General features: G+C 39.1%; 1 protein-coding gene across 2 annotated transcripts; it reads left to right on the forward strand.

Moving 5' to 3' along the window:
- The first annotated feature begins 627 nt into the window (after positions 1–627).
- Positions 628–16,980, forward strand: rnft1 (ring finger protein, transmembrane 1). 2 transcript variants are annotated; one of them, XM_053241380.1, is made up of 9 exons: positions 628–4,782; positions 5,675–6,111; positions 6,200–6,276; positions 6,554–6,654; positions 6,793–6,946; positions 7,025–7,183; positions 7,439–7,504; positions 7,711–7,812; positions 13,068–14,891. In XM_053241380.1, exons 1-9 carry the CDS (start codon positions 4,757–4,759, stop codon positions 13,068–13,070), a joined length of 1,125 nt encoding a protein of 374 aa, XP_053097355.1. In that variant the 5' UTR covers positions 628–4,756; the 3' UTR covers positions 13,071–14,891. The 2 variants fall into 2 exon arrangements, with proteins under 2 accessions (XP_053097355.1, XP_026765573.1); XM_026909772.3 differs by lacking the exon at positions 13,068–14,891 and adding an exon at positions 14,915–16,980 and having other exon boundaries at positions 3,462–4,782.

The following is a 16,980-nucleotide window of genomic DNA, read 5'->3' on the forward strand; positions in this document are numbered from 1 at the left end:
GGGATTAGGCAGTGCCAGGTAATCTGTGTAATGCTTCGGAATCAGGTATGGTTTTTTAAAATTATAATTAACAATTAGTTCATAATTTTCTTTTTTGTAGAGGCCACCTTCTGCTTCTCTGCTGTTTTGATGCTATCCTGTTTTGATGCTTTTGCTCAGACACTCTGCTGCTTGCTGTTTCACTGCTTCCATGTGGCTGCTAGCTGCGTGGCTGCTTTGCTGATCTTTTGCCCAATGCGGCCTCTCTGCATTCCATTTCACCTGCTTCGTCCACACCTGCTTTGTTGCTTTGTGCATGATTTTTTTGCTGTGGTGTTGTGAATTGGGTTTGAGTGACCATGTTTGTGTTTGCCATGTTCATGACCGTTTGGGTCAAGCCGTTGGTGGCTACATTCACGGCGTTAGGCCTGCAGCCCAATCAGTCTCCGGTAGTAGCTCTTGAACTCTATTGGTGGCTTCTGTTTGTTTTCCTTTTTTGTATTCTTTCTTTTCCCTTTTTTTTAAAGATTTTTTTTTCTTTAGCTATTATATTTCTATATTTCTCTGACTGGCTGTTTGGGCTTCTCCCAACAGAAGAAAGGACAAGTATTTTCTTATCTTGCTAACTGGAATTTTCAAATTTATAATTGTTTCAGGAACATCGCCCAGTCAGTCTCCTAGCCAACATGGTTCCGTTCTGCAGTGCCTGGTGCGACAGTATTGCATGATTTTGTGTGTTGTTGTGGTTAGTACATGGTGTGATTTGGAAGTGGAATTTGGTATTTGTATGTATCTCACAAAATTGTTGTTAGACTATAGTAACTTTGAAGAGAGTTTTTAATTATTGTTAATGCTTCAATCCTAACGGAGTGAAAATGAGCGGTTGTGGCAACAAGCAGGTTCTGTTTCCAATGGAATAGCTGCTAGTGCATGAGTAGATACCTCTGCAATCTCTTACATCGCCTGCTTTCAGATATGTTACAGAGTGTTTAATTTTTCTCCCTAGAGAAAGGAGATACCATGCTTTTATTGGTCGAGGGGATTAAGGTGTTTGACTGGATTGAGAAAATTCAGGCTAGTCTGAGAGATTGGCAAAATAGGGAAGATAGAGAGCATCCCAATAAGATTTTTTTAGTCCTCAAAGAACTTTATGGTCATTCGCAATCATATGTTTCCCTTCAGAAGAATTTTTTTTTCACACAAACAGGGTGAGGAGGAGTCACTGCAAGAGTTTTCCCATGACCCTTTCGCATTAATGGAAAAGGTGGTATAAAAGGCCCCTGATGGCATGCACAATTCTTCTGTACTGGTTCACAACCAGTTTGTAGAAAATGTTTGTTTTTGGTAATGACCTAAGGAGGGAACACAAACTGTCCGCTTACACCCACATTCCACTCTTTTAGATGTTCAGAAGGAGGCTTTAAGATGGGTTGATGAGGGGTCCTGTCATGCAATGAGGGAGAGGAGTTATTCTGTAACAACTGTGCCACTCAGTATAAAGTGTACTGGCATTCTTCGTTGCCAGCTGAGATTCCCGCGGTTCAGAGGTTCCTGAATTGGCAGAATTAAAGAAAGCTATGAAGGAACAACAAGAACAACTTTATAAACTTTCACGAAGTTTATTAGAATTGCAGTCACACACAGTGTTTGGGCAGACAGAAGGTACTAGTTCTATAATCTACAGGCGATGCAACCAACCTGGCCCCATAGCCCAGTTGTACCATGATCCATGTCCATCGAGCAGAACAGGAAATTCGGTCTTTACCCCGGCATAGTTCGAAATTCTCTGTAAGGCAGATGGAACATTCCAACCCTCTGAAGTGAAAAGCCACATTTCAGAAGGGATGGAAAGTGGCTCAGGTGTTCCTAGAAACTTTTGTAGTACAACTCTTTCTACTCAAGTTATTGGGTAGCTGCCCTTCTTTCTACCCAAGTTATTGGGTAGCTGTTACTATGAGTGGAGTCGATGTTCCATGGACTACGGTTTTGGAGAGTTTCTTCCTGCAGCATTTTGAGTCTTGGGGTAGGGAAAGACTAAGTACCGGTGGGTGGCTGCAGCTTTGAGCTTCGATTTTATCGTTTTGGGTAAGCATATTTGTGGAAAGGGGGGTTCTGTTTCTGAAAGATTTCCCACATGCACCTTCACTTGAGGGACTTACCAGGGTTACTAGGGATGAATATTATACAGGATTGCTATAGTGAGTTGTTTAGTGCTGTTGACCTGTTTAATCTCCCTGCTGTGAAAGAAGCTCCTGCTTTGAAGCTTGCATTCCAGTTCTGCCAAAGGGCTGGTGGTTCTGGTTCTGATGACTTGCCTCGGGATAGAGATTGGGTTATGGGGTTGGCTGTTTCAGAAAGAGGGTCTTCTTTATCAGCATCTTAAATTGCCGGATGTTGGAGAGGAAGCGGAACAGCTGGTGTTAACTGAGGTTTTGCAGGAAGAGGTTCTTAAGCTGTTACATGATCGCCATGGCCATCAGGAGTGTTGTCAGAACTGTAATCAGTGTGCTGTCTCTAAGTCCAGTGGTCTATTGGCTCATGCCCCAATGGGTCATCTGCTGGCCTTTAAGCCAAACCAGGACATTGATTTTATGAGACTAGAACTCTCAAGTGATACACCCAGGCTGTGCCCATGAGAGATCAGAAAGCTACTACTGTAGCTAATGTTCTAGTTCATGAGTGGTTCCATAGGTTCAGGGTGTCAGTTAGGCCTCATTTGAATCAAGGCAGGAATTTTGATAGTGTTGTGGTCACCCAATTATGCCATCTGTGTGGGATTCAGAAGACAATGGGATTCAGAAGATCCCATACCACCCTCATGTAATGGGCAGTGCAAGCGTTTTAATCAAACACTCCATGATCTCCACCACACTCTCCAAGTAGAACAGAAAAGATGTTGGACACAACATCTTGCACAGGTGGTATTAGCATATAATACAATGTGCCACCATACCACTGTTGAGTCGCCATATTTCTTGATGTTTAGGCAGGTTCCTAGACTGTTAACTGGAATGGTTAATGAAGAAGCATCCAACCTAATGTGGGAAAGCATTCAAACTTGCACCATTTATCAAAGACTGTAGTGGATACTAATGTGGTAAGTTTGACTGCACACGGGGTTGGGAATGCTGCTGCTTGCTGCTTTGCTGCTTCCCTGTGTGGCTGTTAGCTGCTTGGCTGCTTTGCTCATCTTTTGCCTGACTCAGGTTCTCTGCGTTGCATTTGACCTGCTTGGGCCACACCTGCTTTGCTGCTTTGCGTATGATTTCTTTGCTGTGGTGTTGTGGAGTGGGTGCGAGTGACTCTGTTTGTGTTCGCCACGTTCGTGCCCGTTTGGGTTGCGCCATTGGAGGCTATGTTCACAGCATTAGGCCTGTGGCCCGATCAGTCTCCAATGGTAGCTCTTGAACTCTATCAGTAGCTTTTGTTTATTTTCCTTTTTTATTTTTTTTCCCCCTTTTTTAAAAAATAATTTTTAGATATTATATTTCTGTATTTCTCATTTTACTGGATGTTTGGGCTCAAGTATTTTCTTCTATTATCTTGCTAACTGGAATTATAAAATCTGTAATTGTTTGGTTGTTCCAGGATCGTCACCCAGTCGGTGTCTTAGCCAACGTGGAGGGTTCCCTTCTGCAGTGTCTGGGGCAGTAGTGTTGCGTGATTTTATGTGTTGTGGTTAGTACATGGCGGGATCAGTGGGAAGTGGAATTCTGGTATTGGTGTGTATCTCACAAAATTAAGTAGGTAGGAATTGTGTGCCCCCTAGCGTGTTGCTGTTGGAACCCTCCACAGTTAGGTTGGGGCAGAGCTGGAACTATCTGGGCAGCTAATGTTAGACTATAGGAATGTTGTAGAGAGTTTTTAGTTATTGGGGTCCTGTGCCCACATAAACTTGGAGAAGAAGAATAGTTTTATTGAAGCATCATGTACATCCACAGGAGTTTTCCCTTCAAGGTTCAGTCCTCAACTGCCTACATACCAAAAAATACCTTTCCCAAAACATCTTACCTAGGCTTCTAACCCAAGGTCAGCACAAGGTTAAAACTGTCTCCTAGGCCCTCGTAAACACATTCCTGTTCACAATATATGCCCAGCGAGCTTTTCATTAACATGTGAATCTTAAGAAGTCTTATGTAACATGCTCCAGTAAATCTGAAAATTCTCAAAGGAAAACCAGAAACTCTGAGTTGCAATGAAGCAGCTCTCCAAGCATATCATAAACTCAGGAATCGCTTCACAGGTGCTATTATTCTGCGTCTTATCTCTCACTACACTTTGTCATAATAGGTAAAACACCAAGGCAGGATGTAACAACTTGCCTCCTTAAACTTTGTAACACTGCCCTCTAGTGGGACGTTGATGTAATAGCATCAATATTCACATACGTTGTTACTTTAATAGACTATATGCACCCTCATATACTACAACTACTACAATGACTAACCATGGGAATCATGTTCACATACTGCCTACTAGTGCGTTTGGATGTTTTTTATATGGCATTTCCAACAGCTATAGATTATTGTGTAGTTAGTATGTACAAGTTCAGAAGTTACAAGTCGGACTTTTTTTCTGAAAGGGTGTCAGCTTGTCGGCCATGTTGGAAATGTTTCGTTCTGCAGTTTTCTGCATATTTTCGTTCTGCAGTTGTGGGTCCTCTGGTATTTAGAGGATCATGTCGCTAATTTGTTAGCAGTATTTGTTTTGTTTTCATTTAGGTTTTCTTATCAGTTAACACTTATTTCTTTTCTTTAATGGATGTCAGTGGTTTGTTATGAAGCTCCGGCTGCAGTATGGCAGGTAACGTTGGCTATTATTTTCTGCTTTTCTGTTTAAAGCACTAGCAACTGTGTGCTAATATTGAATTTATGCTACCGTTAGTTAGCTGATAATAGTGTCCTAACTAAGTAATGTTATTCACTTGGTAGTTTAGTCGTATATTACTTATAGTATAGTATGTATTTACGTGCTGACCTGCCCGCTTAAAACAGTTTTTATAGATTTGTATATGTAAGGGATAATACACGGCTAGGTGTGCATTACACAATTTTAATGCACGACGTAGAGGCAAAGAACCTTTGCCGCGGTTGCCTCCACGGTATGCATTAAAATCGTATAATGCACACTTAGCCGTGGATTATCCCGCTTATACCATGGTCACTTGCCAGCATTGACAAGTTAAAGTTGTCACTGATGTTTGCTGTGCAAAATTTGACTGAAAGGATAAAAATAACGGTTAATTTTCTTTAGTTATTTTATATAGGTGTCGTTAGATCTAGAATTCTGCTTGCTCTAAATCTTACACAGAAATAAAGTATTGAGATAAGATTACATTTATTTGAATGAACTGTAATAACTAGTTTTGAAAGAGATTTTGCGTATGAATTACCTGCGCATGTGCCGCTTCTCTACTGATAATGAAGCTGTGAGTTTAACTACTGTAACTTACTCTGGTTACAACTGTTTATAGGCAGCGCATTAATTTAGAACGGTGATTAATCTAACTACCTGTGCATTCAACGGTTTGAACGCACACCTTCCACTCCATCACTGACTAGTCAGAATCGAGTATTCAGAAAGTATTCAGACATGGTATAAAGTTTTAGCTGTCATAGGCATAAGGACATGTTTTATTGTCTAAACTAAAACATTATTCTAGTGAAATCTTCAAAACAGAAAATAAATATTGCAGGAGAGCATCTCATGAGTTCAGAAGAGAACTGACATCGAGGGAATCAGCTGGAATGCCGACTGAATTGAGCTCTCAGGGTGGCACTGATTTGTCATTCACTTTACAACCTGAGCTTGTGATGAGTCCAGGAACATCCAACACTGTGGAGAACACTGATGGCCGAATCTCCATATGCAGCTCATTAACAGGAGAAGAAAGCAGCACTGGTTCAGCTTCCCGCAGACTTAGACACACAGGCCACAGCCACTCTCACTCCCACAGCCGTAGCCGCTCTCACACACATGCTGAGGCTGAGGCTGACTGCTCACACCCAGATCTTGAAGTGGGGGAACCCAGTGCTTCATTCTCAGAATTGCGCTACCTCTTTTGCTGGGTGCAGAAAAGTCTCCCTTTCATCATTATCCTTTGTTCAAAACTAATTTTACAGCATGCCCTGGGTAAGCATATTAAAGAGTGTGAGCACAATGTAATTATTCATGGGTGGTCTCTGTCTTTAGTCTGAATCAACTTCTTACCCTGTTGCAGGGCTGGCAGTTGGAGTCGGTCTGTTTACAACCTTTCTATATGTAAATAAAAATATCCAGGCACAAGTTTTTCTCCAAGTAAGAAACTTGACTTATTTGATCCTGCAGTAATTTTCAAATTGAACTGGAAAGTACAAATTTAGGTGAAATAACCTTTTAGCTTAAGGTTTGTATTGAATAGTTCTGCAAGAATATTTTAAATAAGCTGTTTAAGAATAAGAGTAAGGGGTAGTATATTTTGAACATGAATGCGAACAGTCCATGTCAAAGTGTGTTCCCTAATACTTAATATATTTTCATAATTGTTATACCTAATATTAAAGCTTTAATGTGAAAGCTCTCTTGTCCCTTGAAGGATCGTCGGTCGAAGCTCCAGTGTTTCTGGCTTCTGTCCTTCCTGATGGCCTCCTCCCTACTTTTTTATTACACATTTGAGATGGAGTCACTTTATTACTGGTTTGTAAGATATACCCTGTATATAATTGGCTAGAATAATAAAATTTTTTTTAAATTTATGAAAACAAGGCTTGTAAATCCTAAAACTAGACCCCGTGTTGTACTATCTGATGAACTGTCTTCTTTTCCCACACTTAGCCTCATCCTCATCAATCCCCATGTTGAGCCTATGGATTTCTGGGAAGTTCTATGGACTGTGGGAGTGACCAGTTTCATTGTGAAGTTCCTCTTTATGGGATTAAAGTGCCTTATTCTTCTTCTCCCTGCCTGTGTCATGGTGTACAGGAGACGAGTATGACTTTAGTTTGCTATAGGATAATTTGATTTTAATTGGGTGGTATTTTCATTGTACCCTCTCTGCCTTTGGCAGGGTCAGTGGTACATGTTCATAGAAGAGCTTGGGCAGTTTTATCAGGTAATCGCTCCTGTGCCTCCCTGGTTCCACTACCTGCTTAGATCCCAAGAGGTTGATGGCTCTGTGGGAGTCACCCTGGACATCCTCTTAGCCTTGCTTTACATCATTCTGAAGGTAAGAATTGAAAATATTAGGCTACATGTATGGATCACCTTAAAAATGGAAGTAGTTAATTTTTTCTATGATTAAGGAAAAGGATAATTTCTCTGAAAAAAAAAATCCATTGTGAATTTAGTTAAATTGCCATTTGTTCCTCTAGTGGTTATTACAGTTGTACTGTGTATATTTTTTAATTCCATCGCAAAAAACATTGTTGTAGTTTTTTATCTCTTGCTTGCCAAAAAAAATTATTATTCCAATTCCCTTCAGCTTTTGGAACTTTACAGTCAGTGGGGATCCCTGCAGAACACAGTACAGACCTTTCTCAGTTATGAGGTATTACTGATTTTCATTGTTTGAATGTTGTGATTTACACTATCCTTTATTTAGATTCTGTTGTTTGTTATATGGTCTGAAATCATTCTGCACCAGTCTTCAGAGCTTAAATCTTTTCCTCTAAGAAAAGTATTCTTTTAATATATTTAACACTAAAAATTTGAAATATAGTTAAGTTTTAACTCTTACTTTTCCCTTGTGTAAAGGTGAACGGAGCTCCTGCAACTCAGTCCCAGTGCAGTGGTGCTGGGGATGTTTGTCTTATCTGTCTATCCAAGTTTAAGCAACCTCGAGTTCTGTTGTGTCAGGTGAGACTATGAACTTCATGTCCTTTGATCCTTCATTGGCCAGCTTGTAAAATAGGTTGACCAAGGCAAATTATTGTGTCTAATGCACAGAAAGATGCATTCATTGTAACAAGGTCATTTACAGTTTTGCTATAGATCTTTTTGAAAGAAAGAAATGGGCCCTTATTCAGTAAAGTTGTGTACAAACAAGCAGAAACCTGAACTCATAGAATGAGGTATTAACAAATCTGCATGTGATTGATGAAACTGTCATATGGCATCAAAATGAACTTTGATTTTGAGTGCAGTCAATCAAGGAATCAGCCTCAGCTGTGTGGATGAAAGCTCCCACCCACTAGTCCCATACAGCTTAATGCATCTCATCCAGAAGTAAAATTACAGCATTTTAAAATCTGCTTATGCCCAAAAGTGAAAAGGGAGAAAAGATTCTGTTCCAGTTTGAGTGGGACATACCGCATCATGCCGCATCAACCATAAACAATAACATCACCCAGTAAACAATGACTGTTTATTGCAGATATATAACGTAAGTGAGAACAGGAAGAAACTTGTCTCTTGGACTCTGGACTGTGCTGTTATACGAAAATAATGCACTTGAGTCTTGCCTGATGTAGGGCCGAAACATATTCTATGTATCTACACGAACATGTATGCTTCAAGCTATGCAAAGTAAATTTCATGTATTGTTGTGTTCAGAAATGTAATGTGGCAAAACTGTCCTGGCAATACTGATAACACAACAGAAGCACAAGCTGCAATCTAAACGTTGCAGCAAGTGGTGCTATAGTCAACTAAAGGCAGCAGTTTCGCCCCATCAACTGTCATGGCAGAACAGCAGTTTGATGAGTGTCTTGCAGAGCTAATTCATTCATATAAACATGCACTATGTGGCCAAGAGTTTGTGGACACCTGATCATCACACCCATATTTGGGCCTTCCCCAAACTGTTGCCACAAAGTTCGAAGCACACAATTTTATGGGATGTCTTTGTATGCTGTAGCATTACAATTTCCCTTCACTGGAAACATGTTCCAGCATGACAGTGCCCCTGTGCGCAAAGTGAGGTTTGCCAAGGTTGGAGTGGAAGAACTTAAGTAGCCTGCCAAAGCCTGACTTCACTGAACACCTTTGTATTGAATGAATTGGAATACAGACTGCAAGCCAGGCCTCCTTGCCCCACATCAGTGCCTGACCTCCCTAATGCTCTTGTTGCTTGAATGGGCAAATCCCCACAGCCATGTTCCAAAATCTAGTTGAAAGCCTTCACAGAAGATTGAGGTTATCATAACAGCAAAGGGAGGACTAAATCTGAAATGGGATGTTCAATAAGCACATATTGGTGTGATGGTCATGTGTCCATGGGCCGTACTGTTACTGGAAACGTTTCATCATTTTTAAAGACTCTTGAGTACTGAGCTTTATACCCACCACTATAACGCAAGAATGCATGTTGAGTATGTACAACAGGGACATGGGTTATCAAAGTTTTGGACGGGTGTTGTCATTTGCATACACATAGATACGTAAGGTATGTTTCTGCTCTTAATTCACACACTTGCTATCTTATGTACATGTGGAAGATTTAATAGCAACAAAAAACTCTGACCTTACATTCAAAAGTATTTAGTAGTCTAGAAAATCCAGAAGGCTGGTACACAAAACAGACCTTTTGGTACGTTTGAAGGCTACATGAGAGGTTTATAAAATTCAAACACTAAATAATAGGAAAACTGGTTAGTACTCAATAATGGTCTACAGTAATATATAAGTATGCAATTTGAGACAATGCTAATTTGCTTAGTGGAGGTAAAGTTTGCTCAGAAAGTAATAGAATGGCAAGGCCAATTCTTTTGTTTTTGTTATACACTGAAGACATTAGGGTTTGAGATCAAAAGATGAATATGAGATGATGGATCGGAATTTCAGCTTTCATTTCCTTCTATCTATATCTAGATATGTTAAACAAAGTAGAACATGGCACCTGAGGTGGCAGACCACCCTATGTTGTTTAACACATCTCGATGTAAAGATCATGAAATGAAAGATCAGAATTTCAGCTATCATCTCATATTCATATTTTGATTTCAAACCCAGATGTCTCAGTGTATAGCAAAAACAAAAGAATTGGCCTTGCTGGTCCAACACTTTTGGAGGAGACTATATATATACAATCAGGTCCATAAGTATTTGGACATTGAAACAATTTTCATAATTTTGCCTCTGTACATCACCGCAGTGGATTTGAAATGAAAGAGTCAAGATGTGATTGAAGTGTAGATTTTCCACTTTAATTCAAGGGGTTTAAAAAAATATTGCATTAGCTGTTTAGGAATTACAGCCATTTTTTACATAGTGCCTCCATTTTCACAGGCTCAAAAGTAATTGGACAATTGATTAATAAGCAGTTTAATGGCCATGTACAGCCTGTTTCCTCCTTATTTCATGACCAATTAAGGAGATGAAAGGTCCAGAGTTGCTTCAGAGCATTGAATTTGCATTGGGAACTCTCAATATGTGGTCCAAAGAGGTGTCGATGCAAGTGAAGGAGGCCATCATTAGGCTGAAAAAACAAAACAGACCTATCAGAGAGATAGCAGAAACTTTTAGGAGTGGCCAAAACAACAATTTGGTACATTTTTTTAAAAGAAGGAATGCACTAGCGTGCTCAGCAACACCAAGATGCAAACCACTTGTAACACTCCGGAACAGAAAGGCCAGATTAGACTTTGGTTTTTAAAAAAAAAACCTCTTAAAAAAAGCCTGACTAGTTCTGATACAAGATTAAATTGTACCTGAATGATGGGAAGAGAAGAGTAAGAGTATGGCGAAGGAAAGGAAGGGCTCATGATCCAAAGCATACCACATCATCTGTCAAATATGTGGAGGCAGTGTTATGAAATGGGCATGTCTGGCTGCCAGAGGAACTGGGTTACTGGTGTTTACTGATGATGTGACTGCTGATGGAAGTGGCAGGATGAATTCTGAAGTGTATGGTAGTAAACTTTATGCTCAGATTCAGAGGCGCTTCACAATACAGATGAATAATGACACAAAATGTACCACGAAAGCAACCCATCAGCTTGGAAGTGGAATGTTCTTAAATGGCTGAGTCTGTCACCTGACCTCAACCCAACTGAGCATGGTTTTCACTTAATGAAGACAAAACTGAAGGCAGAAAGCCCCACAGACAAACAGCAACTGAAGACAGCTGCAGTAAAGGTCTGGTAAAGCATCTCAGGGGAGGAAACTCAACATTTAGTGATGTCCATGGGTTCCAGACATCCAAGTATTAAAAATAATCCTAATATTTATGGTTCTTAGTTTGTCCAGTTACTTTTGAGCCTGTGACTATGTAAAAAGTGGCTGTAATTCCTAAACGGTTAATGCAATATTTTTGATAAACCTCTTGAATTAAAGCTGAATGTCTACACTTCAATCACATATTGATTGCTCCATTTCAAATCCATTGTTGTGGTGTACAGAGACAAAATTACAAAAATGTTCACTGTCAAAATACTTATGGACCTGACTGTGTGTGTGTGTGTGTGTGTGTGTATATATATATATATATATATATATATATAATATTACACACACAAACACACTAATAAGCCATAACGTTAAAACCACCTGCCTATTATTGTTTAGGTTCTCCTTGTGCTTCCAAACCCATCAAGGCATGGACTCCACAAGACCTCTGAAGGTGTGCTGTGGTGTCTGGCAACAAGACGTTAGAAGCACATCCTTTAAGTCCTAAGTTGTGAGGTGGGGCCTCCATCGTTCAGACTTGTTTGTCCAGAACATCCCATAGATGCTTGATTGGTTTGAGATCTGGGGAGTTTGGAGGCCAAGTCAACACCTTGAGCACTTTGTCATGTTCCTCAAACCTTTCCTGAACAATTTTTGCAATGTGGCAGGGCGCATTATCCTCCTGAAAGAGGCCACTAGGGAATACCGTTGCCATGAAGGGGTGTACTTGATCTGCAACAATGTTTAGGTAGGTGGTACGTGTCAACGAACATTTCGTCGCAGCAGAACATTTCCCAGAGCATCACATTGCCTCTGCAGGATTGCCTTCTTCCCATAGTGCATCCTGGGTGCCATCTCTTCCCGAGGTATGCGACACACATGCACCGGCCATCCACATGATGTAAAAGACACCGTGATTCATCAGACCAGGCCGTTTTCTTCCATTGCTCCATGGTTCAGTTCTGATGCTCACATGCCCATTGTAGGTGCTTTTGGCGGTGGACAGGGGTCAGCATGGGCACTCTGACCAGTCTGCGGCTATATGCAGCAAGCTGTGATGCACTGTGTGTTATGAAACCTTATTATCATAGCCAGCATTAACTTTTTCAGCAATTTGTGTTACAGTAGCTCTTCTGTGGGATCAAACCAGACAGTCTAGCCTTCATCAATGAGCTTTGTCCCTGTCCCTGGTCCACCTTTTGTCCTTTCTTGGACCACTTTTGGTAGGTACTAACCACTGCATACTGAGAACACCCCACAAGACCTGCCATTTTGGAGATGCTCTGACCCAGTCATATAGCCATCACAATTTGACCTTTGTCAAAGTCGCTCAGATCCTTATGCTTATCCATTTTTCCTGCTTCCAACCCATCAACTTTGAGAACTGACTATTCACTTGCTGCCTATCCACCCCTTGAGAGGTACCATCGTAATGAGATAATCAGTGTTATTCATTTCAACTGTCAGTGGTTTTAATGTTATGGCTGACCAGTGTACAGTGCATTGATAAGGTATTCAGACCTCTTCCTTTTTTTCACATTTTGAAAATGTTTTGAAAACATTTTGAAAACTACATTTTTGTCATTTTTATGGCAGTTGAAATTTAGCTTAAGTGCATCCTATTTCTCTGGATCATCTTTGAGATATTGCTTCACTTTGATTGGAGTCTAGCTATGGCAAATTCAAGGCTACAAAAAAATTCCAAGAATGACCAAGAAACCTGATGGTCACATGTGGAGATGGGAGAAACTTGCAGAAGGTCAACCATCACTGCAACACTACACCGATCTGGGCTTTATGGCAGAGTGGCCAGACGGAAGCCTCTCTGAAATCTCGCTTGTAATTTGCAAAAAAATTCAAACTCCAACACAAACTTTCATGTGTCTTGCACTGATGATCTCTTGAGCTCAAGAGCATTTTAGCTTAAGGCTAAAATGGCAACATAACAAAATGTTGAAAAAATGAAGGAGTCAGAATACTTACTGAATGCACTGTATATCTCGCAGTAGATCCAGAGCCCATCCGGTGAACAATGAGCATGAGGCGGGAGCAAACCTTGGATGGGATACCAGTCTATTGCAGTCCAGGAGGGAAAGGCTGATCATTGCTCACTTCAATATTGTATAGCTGTTTCATGAATCTGGGGCTGTATTCACAAAGAATCTTAACTTACCAATAATAGTTCTCCTAAGTGACACTAAAATTTCCTAACTAAGAGTTTCTTCTTAAAGCCTACTCATGAAACTGATGAGAAGAACTTTTACTAAGGAATTCCTAAACTAAGAGAAAGGGCAAAAGATCCTGTTGCTTTGGTTGATGGCATGTTTCTGGTACAAATATCAACAGTGCTTGGCTAATACAGAACAGTCTGCACAATAAACCTAAACTCAATGCACGATGTCAGAAAAACTAAAATGTGCTGATTTCATACAGGAAACAATAATCTAAATGTTCACATTAAATATATTTCTGGCAAATAGTCAGACTTTGTACTAAGGTACTATTACTGCAATGTACTATTAGTGCAGGGTATCTCAAACTTTTTGTAGCCAATGACTCCTTAAACTTTAAAATAAATTCCCCGGTTTCCATCAGTACAGATTTATTAAATAAACATTATTAAAATGTGTAGAATAAAATTTTGTCAATTTGTTGGCTCCATAGGGCCTTCTGTATCTGAACTTTTCACTGACAGAACGCATTATGTCCAAGTTTACATTATTTAAACTGCACTTGTATAATTTGGATTAAAACCAACTCATGGGACCAGTCAAATAGACTAATAAATATAAGATCTCAATAATAAAGATAATGAGTTGTGATTTCCACCCCTGTAACACCCCTGTCCCCAACCCCACTTTGAGAACCACTGCTATAGTTTATCAATATCTTTGCAGTTTGTAAAGAAAACATATAGTACATATCAGTATTTAGATTTTTGTTTCCATGTGGTATGAAACTGACTCTTTCAATTTCTTCTTCTTAAAATCTTTGTAAACCATGTTGCTATTCTATTTATACCACAGTGCTGTTGAATGTATGATTCTGATTGGTCAGAAGGTGTTGATTTAATCTTAATTTTAATTAACAGCACAGTTCGGATAGTAGTTCCGGCTGCAAGGTGTACACTACTACACTTATTCTAAGATAAGTGAAGGAGACTCCAGTGTCCACATTTTGTTAATGTCAGAAATAAGGCTGTTCCTTTAAGTTTTTCAACACGGGAACATTTTCAGGGTGGAGGGCTCTGTGCTTCCTGTGGCTGTGGCTTATTAACTTCGGACAGAGAAAGAAAGAGAGGCTGGTGAGGCCTGTTTATAGCTGTTGTAACATAAGTGATAACAGGAGCTAACATTTCACAACATTAAGCAAAACTGTAAATGAATAAAAATCATTTTAATTTTTGTTGTTTATTGAATATATAATTGTGATTTCTGGCAGATTTTTGTGGTATAAGAGGAATAAAACAATGTGATGTGCTGTTATTCCAAAACAATCAACTTTGGGGTGATAACAACCACTCTCTCATTGATTATTTGTCTATAAGAGCGCACTGCATCATATTTTTTCCTTACTTAGTGACTTAGGAGTCCTCTGGACTAACCCTAAATTTGTGCAGTATTAAGAGCTGCTTTTAGTGCTAAAATATTTGACTTACTCTTAATGCTGAAATCTGTGCTTGTTTATACTTAACTATATTTTGATTGAGTAAAACCCACTGAAGACAAACAATGTTCAAACTGCTGGCACTGTTACTGTAACAGTATAAACTAAGTACAGTATTTGCATAATCATTTATTTAGAAGCTTGTTATGAATAAAAATAAATAAATATCACATTGTTTTTTTGACAGCACATCTTCTGTGAGGAGTGCATTGTGCTGTGGTTCAATCAGGAAAAGACCTGCCCTCTCTGCCACACCACCATTACAGATAGGGTACACAAATGGAAAGGTGGTGCAACCTCAGCTTATTTACAAATCTATTGAAAGATATCATACCTAAATATCTGAGAAAAATATCTCCTTAACCAAACGAAATCCACTAAGGGGAGATAAAAGTGGAAAAAAAAACCCTGATACACCATGTCAGAATAAATGTACATTCATAAAAAAGGAGTATGTGCCTTAGCCAGATTTTTCCTCATGCTTTGTGCACAGTGGACCTCATTTATCAAGCTGGATACGAACGAATTTATGCATAAATTGTTGATATGAGCATTTATACAAAAAATTTGGTATTTAGGAAAATCTCGTAAATTTGGAAAAACTTTCATATCCTACTCCTGCTCTTGTGTGTGTCAATTTACAGTTAAGACCAATGTACACCTCGACTGATTGGCTTTGAATATTATAATTTGTGATGGATTACTGCGTTTTTATATACGGATTACGCTCTCAAGTTCCAGTCGCTTATTTATTTCAAATACACCCAAGTATTTTTTAGATCTGTCATTTCATATAGGCCTAAATGGCATTAAGGAAATATTTTGTGTGTGTGTGTGCACGCGTTATAGCAAGTCAACCCAAATCCATTGTAAGACATATAAGGCTAGTTGTTCAATTATGGTAAAATGCTGTCATATTAAAGTAGGATGGGCTGGTCTGTGCAGATGGTAGCCATAAACCGAGGTGGTACAAATGGCAGAACTGATATTACCGTAAGAGTTAGCACATATTTAGTGACCAGTATTATTGATTTTTTTTTTTCTTCAGAGGATGAAAGCTGGCTTATAAGTCAGTTCCATTTGCCATGGCATCTGGTCAGTTTTACAAAGCTTTGTCATGGTTTAGCCTCCGCCAGTAGTAGAGAAACTCTGTCAATTATGAAACTTTTGTAAATTCAGCATACATATTTAGTTAGGTTTGGCTTACACAAACATTTATACACAATTTTATTCAAAGATTGATGAATGAGGCCCATTGTTTGAAACACATTTTGGATGCATTGGTGAGAGTGCTGTGCTGTTAACAAATCAACACAATTACTTCACATAGAAATTCATTTGTATATGTTTCTAACGTCATTTATGCTGTAGGTATGACTTTGTATGATGTTTGATTTCATTTAATTGAGTAATACCTGAGAACAAAGACATTTATTCTAAAGATAAATATTTGTGAAAGAATTTTTACAGCATAATTGTAGACTTGTAGACCTCTTCCGAAGCATACTGCATAGTCTCCCTAATAGTTATTTATTAACAGCCTTTTTACAGCTATTCAGGTGGCTTGCTGGTTTTGGAAGTTAACATTCGGGCAATGCCAAGTACCATATAGAAATTCCACTATAGTTCAGTACCACTTTAAATAGACGAAGTTGTCATACCGGTGATTCCAGTTTCATGGAATGTTTCTCGGGTTTTGCAAAAATAGTTTTTGATGAGAAACTGGAACCTTTCTTTATATAGTTGAGTTACACAGTAATGAGGTAACATAGTCACCTAGTAATAAAATATTAAATATTTATAAATAACTAACACACTGGGTGATGGCGGTCAGCAGCAGTACAGTAACAGGTTTGTTGTTTTGTTCACTGTATTTTGATCTAGTTCTAAAGCTGTTGCACTCACTGCTTTGCAATAAACCTAAGAATTTTACAATATGCATTTATTTTCCTATGGTTAAAAGAATATTCAAATGTTTGTATTTAAAAGAACTATATTTTAAAGCAAATATTAAAATTTAATACATTGTAGATTTTGAAACTTTTCCAGTTTTTTATACAGTGTTAGACAAAAATCAATATCAGTTAATTGACAATTTACACTGTGGCAGCAGGGGCGTGGTCGAGCATCAGCTATGGACAGAAACGAGGTGGGTTGAACCAGCAGATAACACGTGATGATTTGTCACCTGTGTGTGATCATGGCAAGTTTGTTTGTTTGTATGGAAGAAATTTAATAAATCAATATTCAGAA

This window comes from Pangasianodon hypophthalmus, chromosome 17 (assembly GCF_027358585.1).
Source record: "Pangasianodon hypophthalmus isolate fPanHyp1 chromosome 17, fPanHyp1.pri, whole genome shotgun sequence".
Taxonomy (NCBI): Eukaryota; Metazoa; Chordata; class Actinopteri; order Siluriformes; family Pangasiidae; genus Pangasianodon; species Pangasianodon hypophthalmus.

Excerpts from the sequence above, each read along its gene's own strand:
- rnft1 (XM_026909772.3), top strand. The coding sequence starts at position 4,757 with ATGAAGCTCCGGCTGCAGTATGGCAG. Across the intron at positions 7,184-7,438 it reads TGCTTTACATCATTCTGAAG|CTTTTGGAACTTTACAGTCA; the intron begins GTAAGAATTGAA and ends AATTCCCTTCAG. Across the intron at positions 7,813-14,914 it reads CTCGAGTTCTGTTGTGTCAG|CACATCTTCTGTGAGGAGTG; the intron begins GTGAGACTATGA and ends TTTTTTTGACAG.